The 14,398-nt window shown below is 42.0% G+C and overlaps 1 protein-coding gene across 1 annotated transcript in view; it reads left to right on the top strand.

The window, feature by feature from the left end:
• The window catches only part of RREB1 (ras responsive element binding protein 1), a 146,269-nt gene that overhangs the window by 116,741 nt on the left and 15,130 nt on the right, over positions 1 to 14,398 (top strand). The window contains 3 exon segments of the mRNA XM_021009852.2: positions 1,845 to 2,034; positions 3,247 to 5,989; positions 5,992 to 6,108. Coding sequence (XP_020865511.1) covers positions 1,845 to 2,034; positions 3,247 to 5,989; positions 5,992 to 6,108 — 3,050 coding nt within the window.

Raw genomic sequence — 14,398 nt, 5'->3', positions numbered from 1 at the left:
TTAAATACTGACAGAATAGTGAGGATAAGATACAAATGAAAGAAATAAAACAGGTTAATGTTTAAGAGAACAATAATTTGTCTTGTTCCATAGTGATAAGAGAAAGTTACACTGACTATAGATATTTCTTTCAGCAGTAAATTTTTAAAATTTTAGTTCATCTGCTTTTCCAGTGTTTTGTTAACCATTTCTATGGGAAAAGAATTTAAAAGCAAAAACATTTCCATTGAGGTTTACATAGTGATGCAAGCGCTGTCTTGAGAAGCAGCAGTAGAATACAAAGAAGTTTTTTGCACATAAGGCATCTTTCTCTTTTGCCAAGCAGATGTCACATGGGGAATAACAGAATAAATGCAAACCCATCACCACTTCTTGCAAAAAAGCAATTTTCAAAGGATGCATTCTTTTGATATTGGCTCCATAGTTTATCTTCATATATCCAACATTTAGAAAGTTGAGTTCTTTCCACAGGAGAGTGCAGAGTCCTTGTGACTAGCATTTCAGTACCTATGTATGTATATAAGCAACTGTGGTGAATATAAGCTATGTAAGGAATACATAAGCAACTCTCTTCAGCAAAGACTGTACATGGCAGATTTACCTTGAATGTTGCCAGAGAAGAAAATATAGTTTGTGTTGGCAAAATGCAAAAACAGTAGGCTCCATTTGCATATCTTTTCATCTTTTAATCATTCTCTGTACCTGGAAGTAGAGGAGGAAAAATCCAACAAGTGGGCAGGGTTAGAAAGACAAGATCTTTCCCAATTTAATTCATTCAATTCCATTGGTTTTTATTGAGTGCCTGTTGTGTGATACAGTATGTTGGGCCCTATGGATGATAATGAAGATGAAGGAGCATGATTCATAAACTTAAGGAGTTTACAGTTTATTAAGAGAGATGAACACAAATAATTATAGTACATGGTCAAATGTAACATGCCTAAAAAGCATTATGGGAAATTAGAGGAAGCATGGGGCAGCCAGATGGTGCAGTGGATAGAGCACGGGCCCTGGCATCAAGAGGACCTGAGTTCAAATCCAGCCTCAGACACATAACACTTAACTGTGTGACCCTGGGCAAGTCACTTAACCCCATTGCCTCGCCCCCAAAAAAAAGAAAAGAAAAGAAAAAGAAATTAGAGGGAGCAGGAAAAGAAGCCTAATTGGAGGAGGTGGCATTTAAACTGGATCTTAGAGGTTGGACAGGGTTTCATTAGGTAGTCAAGTGAAGGCATTCTGTAGACGATATCAAGAGCCACATTGACAGAATCTGATTACATTATTTTAATTTGAATTAATACGTTAGTATTATTGTTTGTTGTTATCACTTGCTGCCAGGTCATTTGGAGAGTAATTCCAAATCTTTTTAAGTGTGAGAGATCCCTTGTGTTGACTTGATTGTTTTGATCTTTGAATTGATATATGTCTTCTTCAACATGAACATTTATGGAGAGAGTGAAAAGAGGAAAACACCAAAATCCATAAAATTATCCATGTACATTTTGTGGTACAGTGAGAACAGGTCAGAAGTGTGACAGGGCATGTAGATCCTCATCTGCCTTTCTACTGTCTGCTCTCCTTTGATGTACACATCCATGGTGCTTTTTTGCAATTCTTGCAGTTTTAAGGTACAGAAGATGTTGGTATAAAGTAGTAATGAACCAGATGAGGAGGTGGTATTACTATATATTCTACAATATCTTTTTTTGTATGTGAAATTCTAAAAAACACAAAAGTACGGGCAAGGCAGTACATGGGTAGCATTCTCAGGGCTATATGAAAGCTTACATGTAACTTGAAAACGTTGACTTGAAAGCCTTATGTGTTTCCTCTTTTGCCTCCAGGTGTGACATTTGTTGCATTACCTTCCGCACACATCGGGGATTGCTGCGTCATAATGCAGTTATCCACAAGCAGTTTCCAAGAGACCCAACAGGAAAGCCTTTTATTCAGAACAATCCTTCAATTCCTGCTGGCTTCCATGATTTAGGATTCACTGACTTCTCTTGTAGGAAATTCCCTCGCATTTCTCAGGTATTCTGTCTTAATTAAATTAAGAAATAGGGGTTCACTTACTTAAAATTTTAATTTTAACCTTGGCATTTGTTTATTTGGAATCTTCTAAGAAAATAAACTTTAAACGTTTCTTTGGAAACTTTTTTTTGGAGGGGAGGGGTATAAGATAGAGACCCTGTAAATATTTTTACAGGCTTATGAAAATCAGAACTTAATAATATTAAAATAATGTAAACTGAATACAATGTTTTTTTCCTCGAACTCCCACTATCTCTTAAGTGTTCATAGTTTTAAAACAGTACATCTCAATTGCAATCCATTCTCCCTCTCTTCTTATCCCTCTATTGCAGTGGTTCTTAACCCGGGTTCTGAGAACTTGTGGCTTTGCTGTTGTTTCTTACTCTTTTGATAACTATTTCAGTACAATTGGTTTGTTTTGTAATCTTGCATGTTTTATTCTATGCATTTAAAAACATTTGTTTTTTCTGAGAAGGGATCCAGAGGTCACCAGATTTCCAGAATAATTGGAGAAATGTTCCATTTTCATGGCTAGGCTGTGCCAAATACTATATAAATTTTAAATGGGCTTAGAGCTGTATCAGTCACACTACCAAACAGCTAACTTATAGAACTAACTAAAATAACAATGATGAAATTTATTTGGAGAAACACTAAAGGGTCAGTCAGAGAACTCTCAGATGCCTTAGGGATCGCCTGTTCCAACCTGTTCATCCTCCAGGTGAACAAATTGAGGCACAAAGAATTAAGTCATTTTACCAAGCTTTGCCAGTTGGCTGATCATATATCCTGTCTCAGCCCAGTACTAACTATATCAAGAAGTTCAGTGCAGGGATTAAGAATACAAAAGGTCTCTCCTTATTAGTAGAATCATGAATTCAGAACTAAAAAGGGATCTTAAAGATCACTGAGTTCAGTCCCGTCATTTAATAGATGAGGAAGTTGAAACCCAGGAGTTGGCCACAGTCCCAAGTAGTACGAATCACCAACCAGGATCTTAGCCCAAGTTCTCTGACTACACATGCAGTATTTGTCGTGGTGGCCAAGGATGAAGAAGCATCCTAAAGGCTAAAAATGTGCATCCTTTAAAAATCCATCTAGATTGGAGCTAAAACTCATCTTTCCCTCTTCCCCTTCGGGCCTACTTGGGTTTTGATTCTCTTTAGTTTTGTCCTCCCAACTATGACTTTTTTTTTCCGGTGCTTCTTGCAGGTCTGGTGTGAAACAAATTTGCGAAGATGCATCAGTGAATTTCATCGTTTTATTTGTGAGACCTGCAATAAGGCCTTCCCCATGCTTTCTGCACTCAGACTACACACAAAAACCCATATGGTAGGGGATCAGGGGAGCGAAAAGCACAAATTACAGTCAGATGCCTTGACTGACGAGAGCCCTGACCAGAAAGCCTTCATGGCAGCCCTGGGCCTACAGCCCACCAAAGACCTCCAGCCTACCCCCCAGGAGGAACCCGTGCTAGATGACAACCAAGCAATACAGCTCGAAACCCTGAAGAGCGGCCTACCTCAGGAGCCTGGTAGCACTGGCTTGCTTGCTTTGTCCCCTCTGGGGGCAGCGTCCCTGGGGGGTTCTCTAACGGTCCTCCCTCCTACAAAGGAAAACATGAAGCATCTATCCCTGCAACCCTTCCAGAAGGGATTCATCATCCAGCCCGACAGTAGTATTGTCGTCAAACCCATTTCCAGTGAGTCTGCCATTGAGCTGGCAGACATCCAGCAGATCCTGAAGATGGCGTCCTCAGTTCCTCCCCAGATTAGTCTTCCACCACTCTCTAAGGCTCCTGCTGCCCCCATGCAGTCTATTTTCAAACACATGCCCCCGCTGAAGCCAAAGCCCCTGGTCACTCCTCGGACAGTCGTTGCCACCTCTACCCCCCCGCCGCTGATCAGTGCCCAGCAGGCCTCACCAGGCTGTATCAGCCCTAGCCTTCCCCCTCCACCATTGAGACTGATCAAAAACTCTGTGGAAGCAGCCTCCAACTCCCACCTGCTGCAGTCCAAGTCCGGGGCCAAGCTGAATCCGTCCTCGCAGCTCTTCCTACAGCCTCGGGGAGAGGCATCAGGTCAGCCAGAGATGAAGACTCAGCTAGAGCAGGACAGCATCATCGAGGCCCTGCTACCCTTGAACATGGAGGCCAAAATCAAGCAAGAAGTGACTGAGGGGGAGCTCAAGGCCATCATTGCTGGAGCAGCCAGCAAGAAGACACAGGCCATGCGCAAGGTCCTTTACCCCTGCCGCTTTTGCGACCAAGTGTTTGCCTTCTCGGGTGTCTTACGTGCTCATGTCCGCTCCCACCTGGGCATCTCCCCTTATCAGTGTAACATCTGCGACTACATCGCTGCTGATAAAGCCGCCCTCATCCGGCACCTGCGTACGCACAGCGGCGAGAGGCCTTACATCTGCAAGATCTGTCATTATCCCTTCACTGTGAAGGCCAATTGTGAACGGCACCTGAGGAAAAAACACCTCAAAGCCACCCGGAAGGATATCGAGAAAAACATCGAGTATGTTTCCAGCAATGCCGCTGAGATGGTCGATGCCTTCTGCTCTCCGGACACCGTGTGCCGCCTCTGTGGTGAGGACCTGAAGCACTACCGGGCCCTGCGTATCCATATGAGAACCCACAGCGGAGGGGCCTCAGGCTGCCAGAAGGGGCGGAAGCCCTTTGAGTGCAAGGAATGTGGCACTGCCTTCTCCACCAAGCGAAATTGTGTTCACCATATCCTCAAACAGCACCTTCATGTGCAGGAGCGAGAGATCGAGAGCTATGTCCTTGCTGTGGACTGTGGTGGGGGTCCTCGGGAAGCCCAGGCCTCAGAGACCTCAGTGCTACTCGAGGATGGTGGCTGTGTTGCCTATGGGGATCGAAAGCCCCTCACTGCCTTCCTGGAGCCCCAGAATGGATTCCTTCGAGGGGCTACTCAGCCCCTGCCTCCCCACATCTCCATCAAGCTGGAACCTGCAAGCAACTTCTCGATGGACTTCAATGAGCCTCTGGACTTCTCACAGAAAGGAAAGGGCTTGGCCTTGGTCCAAGTGAAGCAAGAGAATTCTTCTTTCCTTGGTTCCTCTCCTTATGACTGTTCCATGGAACCCATCGATCTATCCATCCCCAAGAGCCTTCGGCGGGATAAGGATACAACAGTGCCAGGCGAAGCCAAAAAGCAAGAGCCGGGACCCAGCTCTAGTGACCAGCTCTATGCCTGTCCACCACCTTGCCCCACCCTGCCCGTGACTTTAGGAGCCAATGGGAGTTTGGAGAAGCCAGCTGTGACGACAGCAGTGACTGCCACTGCCACCACCAATCTTCCACATCCTGCCCAGCCTCTTCAGGCCCCCCTCCACCTTGCTGTTCCCATCATCTCCCCAGCCCTCCTGAGCAATTCAGCCCTGCTGCGCCCTCTTCGGCCCAAGCCACCCCCACTCTTGCCAAAGCCCCCTGTGACAAAGGAGCTGCCACCTCTGGCTTCCATTGCCCAGATAATCTCATCCGTGTCATCAGCCCCTGCCTTGTTGAAAACCGAGGTGTCAGACCTCACCCCCAAGACCACCACCAACCCCATCGTGTCTGACAAGCTGGGTGGCACCAAGCAGAAGGCTGCGGGCGTTGCCACCACAGGAAGCCCCAAAGAGCCCAGTGACCCATCTCTCCAGGCCGGCAGCCCCGGTGCTGCCTCTTCCGTGGAGCAGGGCTCAGCTGGTCTGTCAAAGAAGAGGGGTCGAAAGAAAGGGACCAAGAACCGGCCCAAGACCAACAGTGGCAGTGTGGATTTGGAGTCCAGTGGAGAGTTTGCCAGCATCGAGAAGATGCTGGCCACCACCGATACCAACAAGTTTAGTCCATTCCTACAGTCGGCTGAAGATGACGTCAAAGAGGAAGCCATGCCTGCTGACCAGAACGGGCCTAGTGATGATGAGCAGGATGGTCCTGATGAAAAGATCTGAGGGGGAAGCGGAATTCATACTCTACGTGCCTACAAAAGATCAGCTGCCCCTACTGTCCCCGAGTGTTTCCATGGGCCAGTTCCCTCCAGCGACACATGCTTACACACACTGGTAAGAACGTTCTATCTATCTGTCCATCTGTTTTCCTCAGCCGCCAAAGGATAGTATCTTAAACATTTATGAGGAGCCGAGGCGAACGTTCTCCATAAATACCTCTCCTTCTCTGTAAGGGAAGCTTTGGGCAATATTGGAGGGTGACCCTATGACTATTCCCCCTTTTCCAAACCCTCGATTCCCTTCTCTCCTACATTCTAAAGAGCCGTGTATTTGCCTGACGATTCATCCTGTTTTCCACAGGAGTGTTTTCAGGCTGTGACCACGTTTCTTCCCTTAGGTCCAACACCTTCCAGTTCTGTTCTTGCTGATGTGTGATATGCTAAAAGTAATTGCACACTAATCTGCAATATCTCCTTTCTGATTTGCCTGAATTCCTTGCTTAAGAATTTATGGATGTTAATTGCTTAACTTAAACACAAGGAGAATCAGGTTGAAAGGAGACTTTGTAGTCAGGTATTGAAGCATGCTTAACTCTACATTGATAGGAGACATTGTATCATAGTGTCCTTTACCAGGAAGCCTTTTGGCTTTGAGCAGGAAGTTAAGCTTTTTTTTTTTTACCGCGTTACCCTTTAGTTGTCTTATAAATGTGTTGCTAGGTTTTATTTTGGCACCACAAATTTCTTACAGGAAAAGAATTTGGTTATTATTAACAAAAAGGAGGGTTGTGATCTTTAACTTTGACAGGATATTTACTGTAGACTAATGTATTTTACCAGTTTTGTTGCCTCTCCATGTTGACTTTATTCATTCACATCATTGCTGTCATGTTTTTGTCCTTTTCTCTCTTCCTTCATATCTTCACTTGTTCCTCTGATTTTTTTTTATGCATCATTTTCATTATGACTCAGAAATGTTCTATTACATTTATGTGCCATAGCTTCCAAATACCAAGAAAGAGTGAGGCTTCTTTTCTTCATCCATTAAAAAGTACCCTGAATGTCACAAGAAAGGAAGGAAGGAAGAAAACGGGGCTAAAACAGTTTCATGAAGTATGGAGTAAAAAGAAAATTCATTTCCCAATATTATTTGAAAGAGCTGTTAGGAGTGTGTTTCAGGTTGCTTTTGTTTTTGTTACTTTAATTCTTCTTAGAAGAGCTTTCAAATAAAAAAGTAAAATTTAGGTGAATCTGGAATCCATAGTTAGCTCTAAAATTGTTGTCCCAGAAGGTGGAGTGTCCCTTCCTTTGAGACAATTCACAGTCTCAGGAGTCCTATGATAGAATGAGTGATTGCAGAATGTATGGGGAAATAGCAATGGCTTGGGATGAGAGGTGAGTCCACACCCTTGCTGCTCTTTAGAAAAGGCTTATTCAGGAGGGTTTTTTTTCCCAAGTTAGTTTTTGAAGGGGAGAAGGGAGTTCAGTGGAAAGAGAATGATGATAAAAGATAGTAGGATGAAAATGATAGAGAACTCTCCAAGAAAGCAAAGAGTCCTTGGTTGATATCAGGGAAGAGAGAGAGGTGAAGTTGGATGGAGCAGAGCATGAAGGGCCAGGTAGAAAAGGCAGTAATTTGGGAGTGGAGTAGAAAGGCATCATGATGGTCACATGTGGCTGAGTGGTCGTAGTAATAGAAGAGCATTGGGGTGTTGCAGAAGGGGCACAGCAGACCTTGGTTTTAGTCTCAGCTTCACTAGTTACACTTGTTGCCCTGTTTGTTAGCCTTCTACGAGTCATTGCACCTTCCCACCCCTCACTTTGACTTAACTCATAAAAGAGGAGCCAGGCGTATACCAACTACCTGCCTCACGGCACTCTTTCAGGTAATGGATCCAAGTAACTGGAGCATTTTTAGGTCGTGAGGAGGAATAGAGCTTTGCTGGAACATTCAAGACTGGGGACAAAAGAGGGGCTGAGAGAGAGGCGGTTGGGGGGAGTGGATACAGGGAGTAAAACTCTGCAGTGCCGTGGATAGTGGCCCTGTTGCTACCTGAATGGAAATATGTTCCTTCTAATCGTATTCTGTTCTTGGAATTTGTATCAGCACTTTTCTTTCTTTGTTGGGGTTGAGGAGTTTCATCTGGGCAACAAACAATGAGACATTAGGAGAATCTGTCGATATAGCACTCTCTGGTGGGCATGCGTGGTACTTAAAAGTATCTAGGTTGATTATGAAGGTTGCTGCTGACTTTGGGATGTTTTTAACTTTCCATTCGAAGGAGTTTTTCTGACAAAGTAAAATAATAGTTCCGTCGATGAGAGCAGTTTAGGAGTGATAAGGTAAGAAGTATTAAATGCCATATGATCCGTGCTGCAATCTCATTGCTGCAGTTTTGAATGAAAATCTTGTTATTGCCTGTACAGTTTATTGAGAAGTGGGTCTTTCAGAGAAGCAAGTTACTGCATTTCAAGAGGCAGATTGCTGCACTGGTACAAGTATTTAACTCAGTTTCTGGATGGGAATTTTTTTCATCTTTCTCTTCCCCACTCCCCCACTGTCAAAGCCAAATACCACCACATCGGATGGGCTTCTATGTCGCCTGTCTGTCTCCAGCTCAGTCTTTTGTTTGGTGTAGATGTTTTTTAAAAATTTCTATTTTTTCCTTGTGCAAGTTACTTTACCTTTGGCCATTCTTTTGCAAGCAAACTGATGTTATCCGGAGGTACTGTGGCAGCCAATGTCTCTTTTCAGGAGTTTTGCTTATGTCTTTGCAGGTGCAAGTTACCTGTCTTTACTTGCCTGTAAAGGTGGTTGCGATTATTTGGCTCTGGATGCCAAAATGTCACCTTAGTTTAAAATGAGTTAGTGATTACACAGAGAGATATAGGATCACCAATTTAGAACTGAATGGCAGTTTAGAGGCCATCAAATCCAATCCCCTCATTTTAGAGATGACGAAACTGAGGCACAGAGAGGTTAATGGAAACTTCTTATTTGTGGTTTTCTTTTCTATCTATAGATGTAGTTAGAGCTATATATACATAAATAGAAATGACTTAAATTTATGTTGCCTGTTCTGTCTTCTGGTCTCTCTCCTTTCAAATCCATCCTTAACACAGCTACTTAAGGGGGCAGCTGGGTGGCTCAGTGGATAGAGCACTGGGCCTGAGTTCAAATCCGGCCTCAGACACATAACACTTAACTAGCTGTGTGACCCTAGGCAAGTCACTTAACCCCCTTGCTTAGCCAAAAAAAAATAAATAAACCACAGTTACTAAAGTTTAATATGTGTGTTATGACCACTGATTAGAAGCTTCCACTGGTTCCCTGTTACGTAAAGGAAAACAATATAAATTCCTTTCTCTGATACTCAAGTCTTCTCTGAAACACCCTTCCAGTTTATTTCACACTACCTCTCTGCAGCCAGTTCTTTTCTATGTAGTTGATAGATCCACCTACACTTTTTCCAGATCTCTGACTCTCTCCATATTTCTACCTATGGAAATCTTTTCCTTGCTCTGCATCTAGCCTCAGGGGCTTCCTCTTCTGTGATGTCTTCCCTGATGTCTGTCCACACACTTTCCCTTCCATCCCCTGGTGGAAGGTATTCTTCCCTCTTCAATCTTTTATGCCTTTCTCATTCTTATTTGTGTTACACTTGTATATGCATCTCATCCGTTTACAACTTTTACTTAAGGACAAGCTTGATGTATGTTTTCATGGTTTCATTATTGATTCCCTCCCTGCTGGCACCAGATTGTATGTGGCCCATAGAGATCCAGTTCTGTTTGAATTTGACATCACTGGTATAGACAACTTAATAAAGGTTTGTTGGAGGTGCAGTGTTTTGATTAGGCCGTGACATCCTAACAGCTTTTCTTAGGATGCAGAGTCTGAGCGTTCCTGGTTGGAAATACTCTTCATAGGCAGAGAAGTCTCCAGTGATGATCTGATTAATGTTTTGGGGAGGGATCACAGTGGTGACAACCAAATTTCCCAATCTCCCAAAGGAATTACTCTCATCAAGATGTATAGACTGTACTGTGCTCTATATGAATATACCCAGGTTATGTGCTCATCAAAGTGTTCTTCAAAATCTCTTACATTTCAAAGGGCTTTAGAATCTGTGTTTTGAGAGCAGAACAGTATGAATCATCACAGCCTTCATGAAGTACTCATGTATGTACTCAGTTGTGTGTAAGCCCATATGGTGGGCACTTTGCTGAGACTGGTTTTTTATTTGGATACAGTTCTAAAATAGAAACTGAATTTTAGCACTGGGCCAAAGAATCAGCATAGACTCAAAGGAAATAAAGCTGGAAGGAGCTTTGGATTCTTATCCAATTCCTTCATTTTCCAGAGGAGGAAACTGAAGCTTAGGGAGGAAGTGACTTTCCCAAGGTCACATAGATAGTGAGTATATAGAACTTAGGATCCAGGGTTATTTAGAAATTGCCTCTCATAATCTTTTATTTAATGATTTTAATATATTATACAATCATATGTAATAATAAAATAAATAATATTTAATTATTTTCATGACTTGCAATGTACTTGACATTTTATTATTTCAATTTTTAAGCTTTATTTGACATTGTATTTAGAATGTGATGTATATATGCTTCAATCCCTATGCTAGCCTTGAAATAGCCATGTGTGTGTGTGTGTGTGTGTGTGTGTGTGTGTAACACATATATGTACATGCCATTTTTGCTCCAGTCTGTAATGTCATCAAGATAGAAAGCTCCCTTTGTATAAAGGTCAGCAACCATTCTATAACTTAGATAGTCTTAGAAGTTGCCTAGATCATTGAAACATCAAAAGGCTTGTCCAGGATCACATCATCGGTACTTTCTTATGTAGGAGTTGACTCCAAAGACCACTTCTGTCCACTCTACCCCACTGCCTTTTATGGTATAGAAATTAACATTATTTTCTAAAATGTATCATAAAAACCAGGGTTTTACAAAGAAGGAGCTATTTAAATCTTTAAATTTTTTTAAAATCAAAGCAGTAGCCAAAATTTTGCAGATTATTACATCAGCAGTACCTCTCTTGAATGATTCTTTGCCTCCTGCTGGCTCCTCAATGCAAATACTTGGTATCTAGTCTTCTCTTCCTTGTTGTGATGTTCATGGCAAGGAAAATATGGTGTCTCCGTGGCCTAAGGACCAGGAACCAGTGCCTCCTTTAGCAATCAGGAAGCAGGTGACTTGGCTTATTTGCCTTTTTTTTTTTCTTAATCCCTACATACCAGTTTTTTCATAACCTGTTTTCTTCTTTGACTTATCCAGTTCAACAATTATTTACCATCCATGATGGGTAAAGGGCCATCATTTGCCTCGTTTCTTTGCCCGTGCATCCTAATTTATTCCATACAAGGGCCTGGATACAAGTAGATGTGTTTTTGAAGCAGAAGAATTACAGCATATTTTAGCGACAGATAGTTTTTTATGTAGTAGAGAGAAAGTCAAAGAGATCTGGGTTCAAATCCCTGCCTCTAACATGTGCTAACTAGGCCACCAAGTCACTTAGTATTACCATGCCCCAAGCAACTTTTTAAGAAATATTGCTTGTGGGGCAGCTAGGTGGTGCAGTGGATAGAGTACTGGCCCTGAAGTCAGGAAGACCGGAGTTCAAATCCAGCCTCAAACCAAACACTTAACACTTACTAGCTGTGTGAGCCTGGGCACGTCACTTAACCCCAAAGGCCCTTGAAAAAGAAAAGAAAAGAAATATTGCTTGCCTGGGAGGTAGAAGATTATTCACTAGGAATCCTGACAGAAATGACAGAAATCAGAGCTCTGCTCTAAGATGATTTTGTACCACTCTGTTCCACTTTATATTCCAAGAAATCTTCAGCCCAATTCAAGCATTTTTAAAGCATGTGTTTATCATAGTATCTGGGGACTAGGAGGAGGGTGTGTGTGTGTGTGTGTGTGTGTGTGTGTAGAGAGCAAAACAGAGGGATGTTTCATTTCTAAATGGTGGGATCAAAGGAAGCTTCATGGAAAAGAAGTGGTTTCTGAATGGGTCCATAAAAGAAGAGAAACATGTCAATAGGAAATAAACCTGCCTGAGTTCAGATCCAGCCTCAGACATCTTACTAGCTGTTGTGATTTGGGGCAAATCATTTAATCTCTCTGTGCCTCAGTTTCCTCAGTTGTAAAATGGGATAATAATAGCACCTACTTCCCAGGGTTGTTGTGAGGATTAAGTGTTTAGTATAGTGCCTTAATAGGGGCTTACTTCCTGACCTTTTCCAGGTATAAGGTAGGAAAAAATAGTGTGATTAGACTATTGAATACCCAGAGAAGGGAGCACCAGTGGGATATTTACATTACATTTTTAAGAAATAGCGTATGTTAGGGGCAGCTAGGTGGCGCAGTGGATAGAGCACCAGCCCTGAAGGTCAGGAGTACCTGAGTTCAAATCTGGCCTCAGACCAAACACTTGACATTTACTAGCTGTGTGACCCTGGGCAAGTCACTTAACCCCAGTTGCCTTAAAATACAAAAACAAACAAAGAAATAGCGTATGTTTAAAAAGGCCACAGGTATTAATTTTTAAACTCCTTGACTCCTGGATTTTTTAGTGTTCTTTTTATTTTTCTCTAGGCTTCTGGTCATAAGGTTAGGGACTTCACAGTCTGGAAACTCTTCACTGATAGGCAACTCACCTATAACTTTTTGTTGTGGAATTGTCTTTATTATTTTAAAAAAATACACAAACACAAATACTTGATCTAGTTTGTATAGTTTAATAAACTAATAGTTGAAATTATCTGCTTACCTTGAGAACACTGGATTCTCTATCATTTTGGGGGTTTATGGAAAAAAAACACCTGGACAAATAGGATTTTTCACTTTTAGCATTCATTCAGGAACATAGGAGTTTGTGGGAAAAAATACTTACAGAATTAGCATATTCAACAAATAAGCCTTTTTACATTCAGCATTTGTTCAGGAGCATTAAATTCCTGCTATGTACAGAGGACTATGCTAGACTCTGGGGTTGAAACACGTCCCCTGCCCTAACAGGGTTCAAACACAAACATAACTATAATATACAGTACTATATAAGAAATGCTCCAAAAGGCCTCAGGGAGAGGGCTCCATGGTAGGACATCTCATTGGACCTGGGCTTTTAAGGAATTAAAAGTGAAGAAGGCATTCCAGGGAATTATGGCAGCAGTGACCCAAAGGCAGGAGAACACAGGGCAATGTCTAGGTGATAACCTGTCTGGTGAAACCCAGTCCTTGCCAGTAGATAACGAAGTGTTTTTTTCCCTAGTTGCTTTTCTGAGAGTCAAAACCAAACATCCATTTATTTTAATCTTGCATTGAGAGAAACCATATTTCTTTGATACAAAGACATCACTGCTTATTCGGGGACTCTATTAAAAATAAAGCCTCTCATTTGAAGCTACCATTTTACTTCAGTAACTGAAATTTGAAGGAAAATTTGCCAAGTTAGCCCCTTGCTGTTCATTTTTTCCTCTTTAAACAGACTTGAAGTGTTCAAGTAGTAATGAAAGGACTGATAAAAACTAAAGTGTGCTCACTCGTGTGTGCACTAATGTGTAAGAGTAACTTTTGTATAATGCTTCAAAGTTTACAGTGTTTTAATGTACATTATTTCACTTGAGCTGCACATCAGCCCTTTGAGGTGGTTTCTGTGGGTATTAACTCCATCTTACAGATGAGGAAATAAACTCGAGGTGAAATGACTTATCCATGGTCACACCAGGAAGCTTTAGAGGTGGCATTGAAAGCCAGTACTTAACTGCTCCCAGCAAGCCCTTTTCACTGCTGGGCCACACACCACCTCTGAAACTAATGCTTGTGCTGTTAAGTAGTTTATTATAAGTTCATTATTGCTTTTGAGTTTTGATTAGTTGATCTACCTAGATTTTTTAACTTAAAGGCTTTGCTTTAAAATACAGAAAGTATCATTTGAGCCCTTAAAGTCTTTTCTTTCAGAGGTATATTGTCAGAAGCCATGGTGTCAATTTCTTGTCATAATAGCAAAGGAATGAAGGGGAGAGGAAAAAAGGCATTTGAAGAGAGGAAAATAAACAACTAGTGACTGGTAGATGGTGTTCTGTATTAAATATTACAGTGTTTTCACAAACACACCATGAAACACCTACTGAATTTAAGAAAATTTTTGCAATATTCTGGCTTTATTTAGGAGCTAGTGGAGGTCTCATGATTTTAATAAGAATTCAGATAGTGCTAGCCTTTTCTCTGTGTCCCCACCATTGGCTAGGCTTTCGGGAGAGAGATAGAGACAGAGAAGATGAGCCAGATGGTTTCAGAAAAACCTGAGAAGACTCGTGCAAAGTAAAGTGAGCAGAAGCAGGAGAACATGGTACACAGTGATAGCAATATTGTAAAGA

Source organism: Phascolarctos cinereus, unplaced genomic scaffold (genome assembly GCF_003287225.1).
Source record: "Phascolarctos cinereus isolate Bilbo 61053 unplaced genomic scaffold, phaCin_HiC Scaffold_4;HRSCAF=312, whole genome shotgun sequence".
NCBI classification, from domain to species: domain Eukaryota; kingdom Metazoa; phylum Chordata; class Mammalia; order Diprotodontia; family Phascolarctidae; genus Phascolarctos; species Phascolarctos cinereus.
This window is presented reverse-complemented; position numbering and strand designations above follow the sequence as displayed.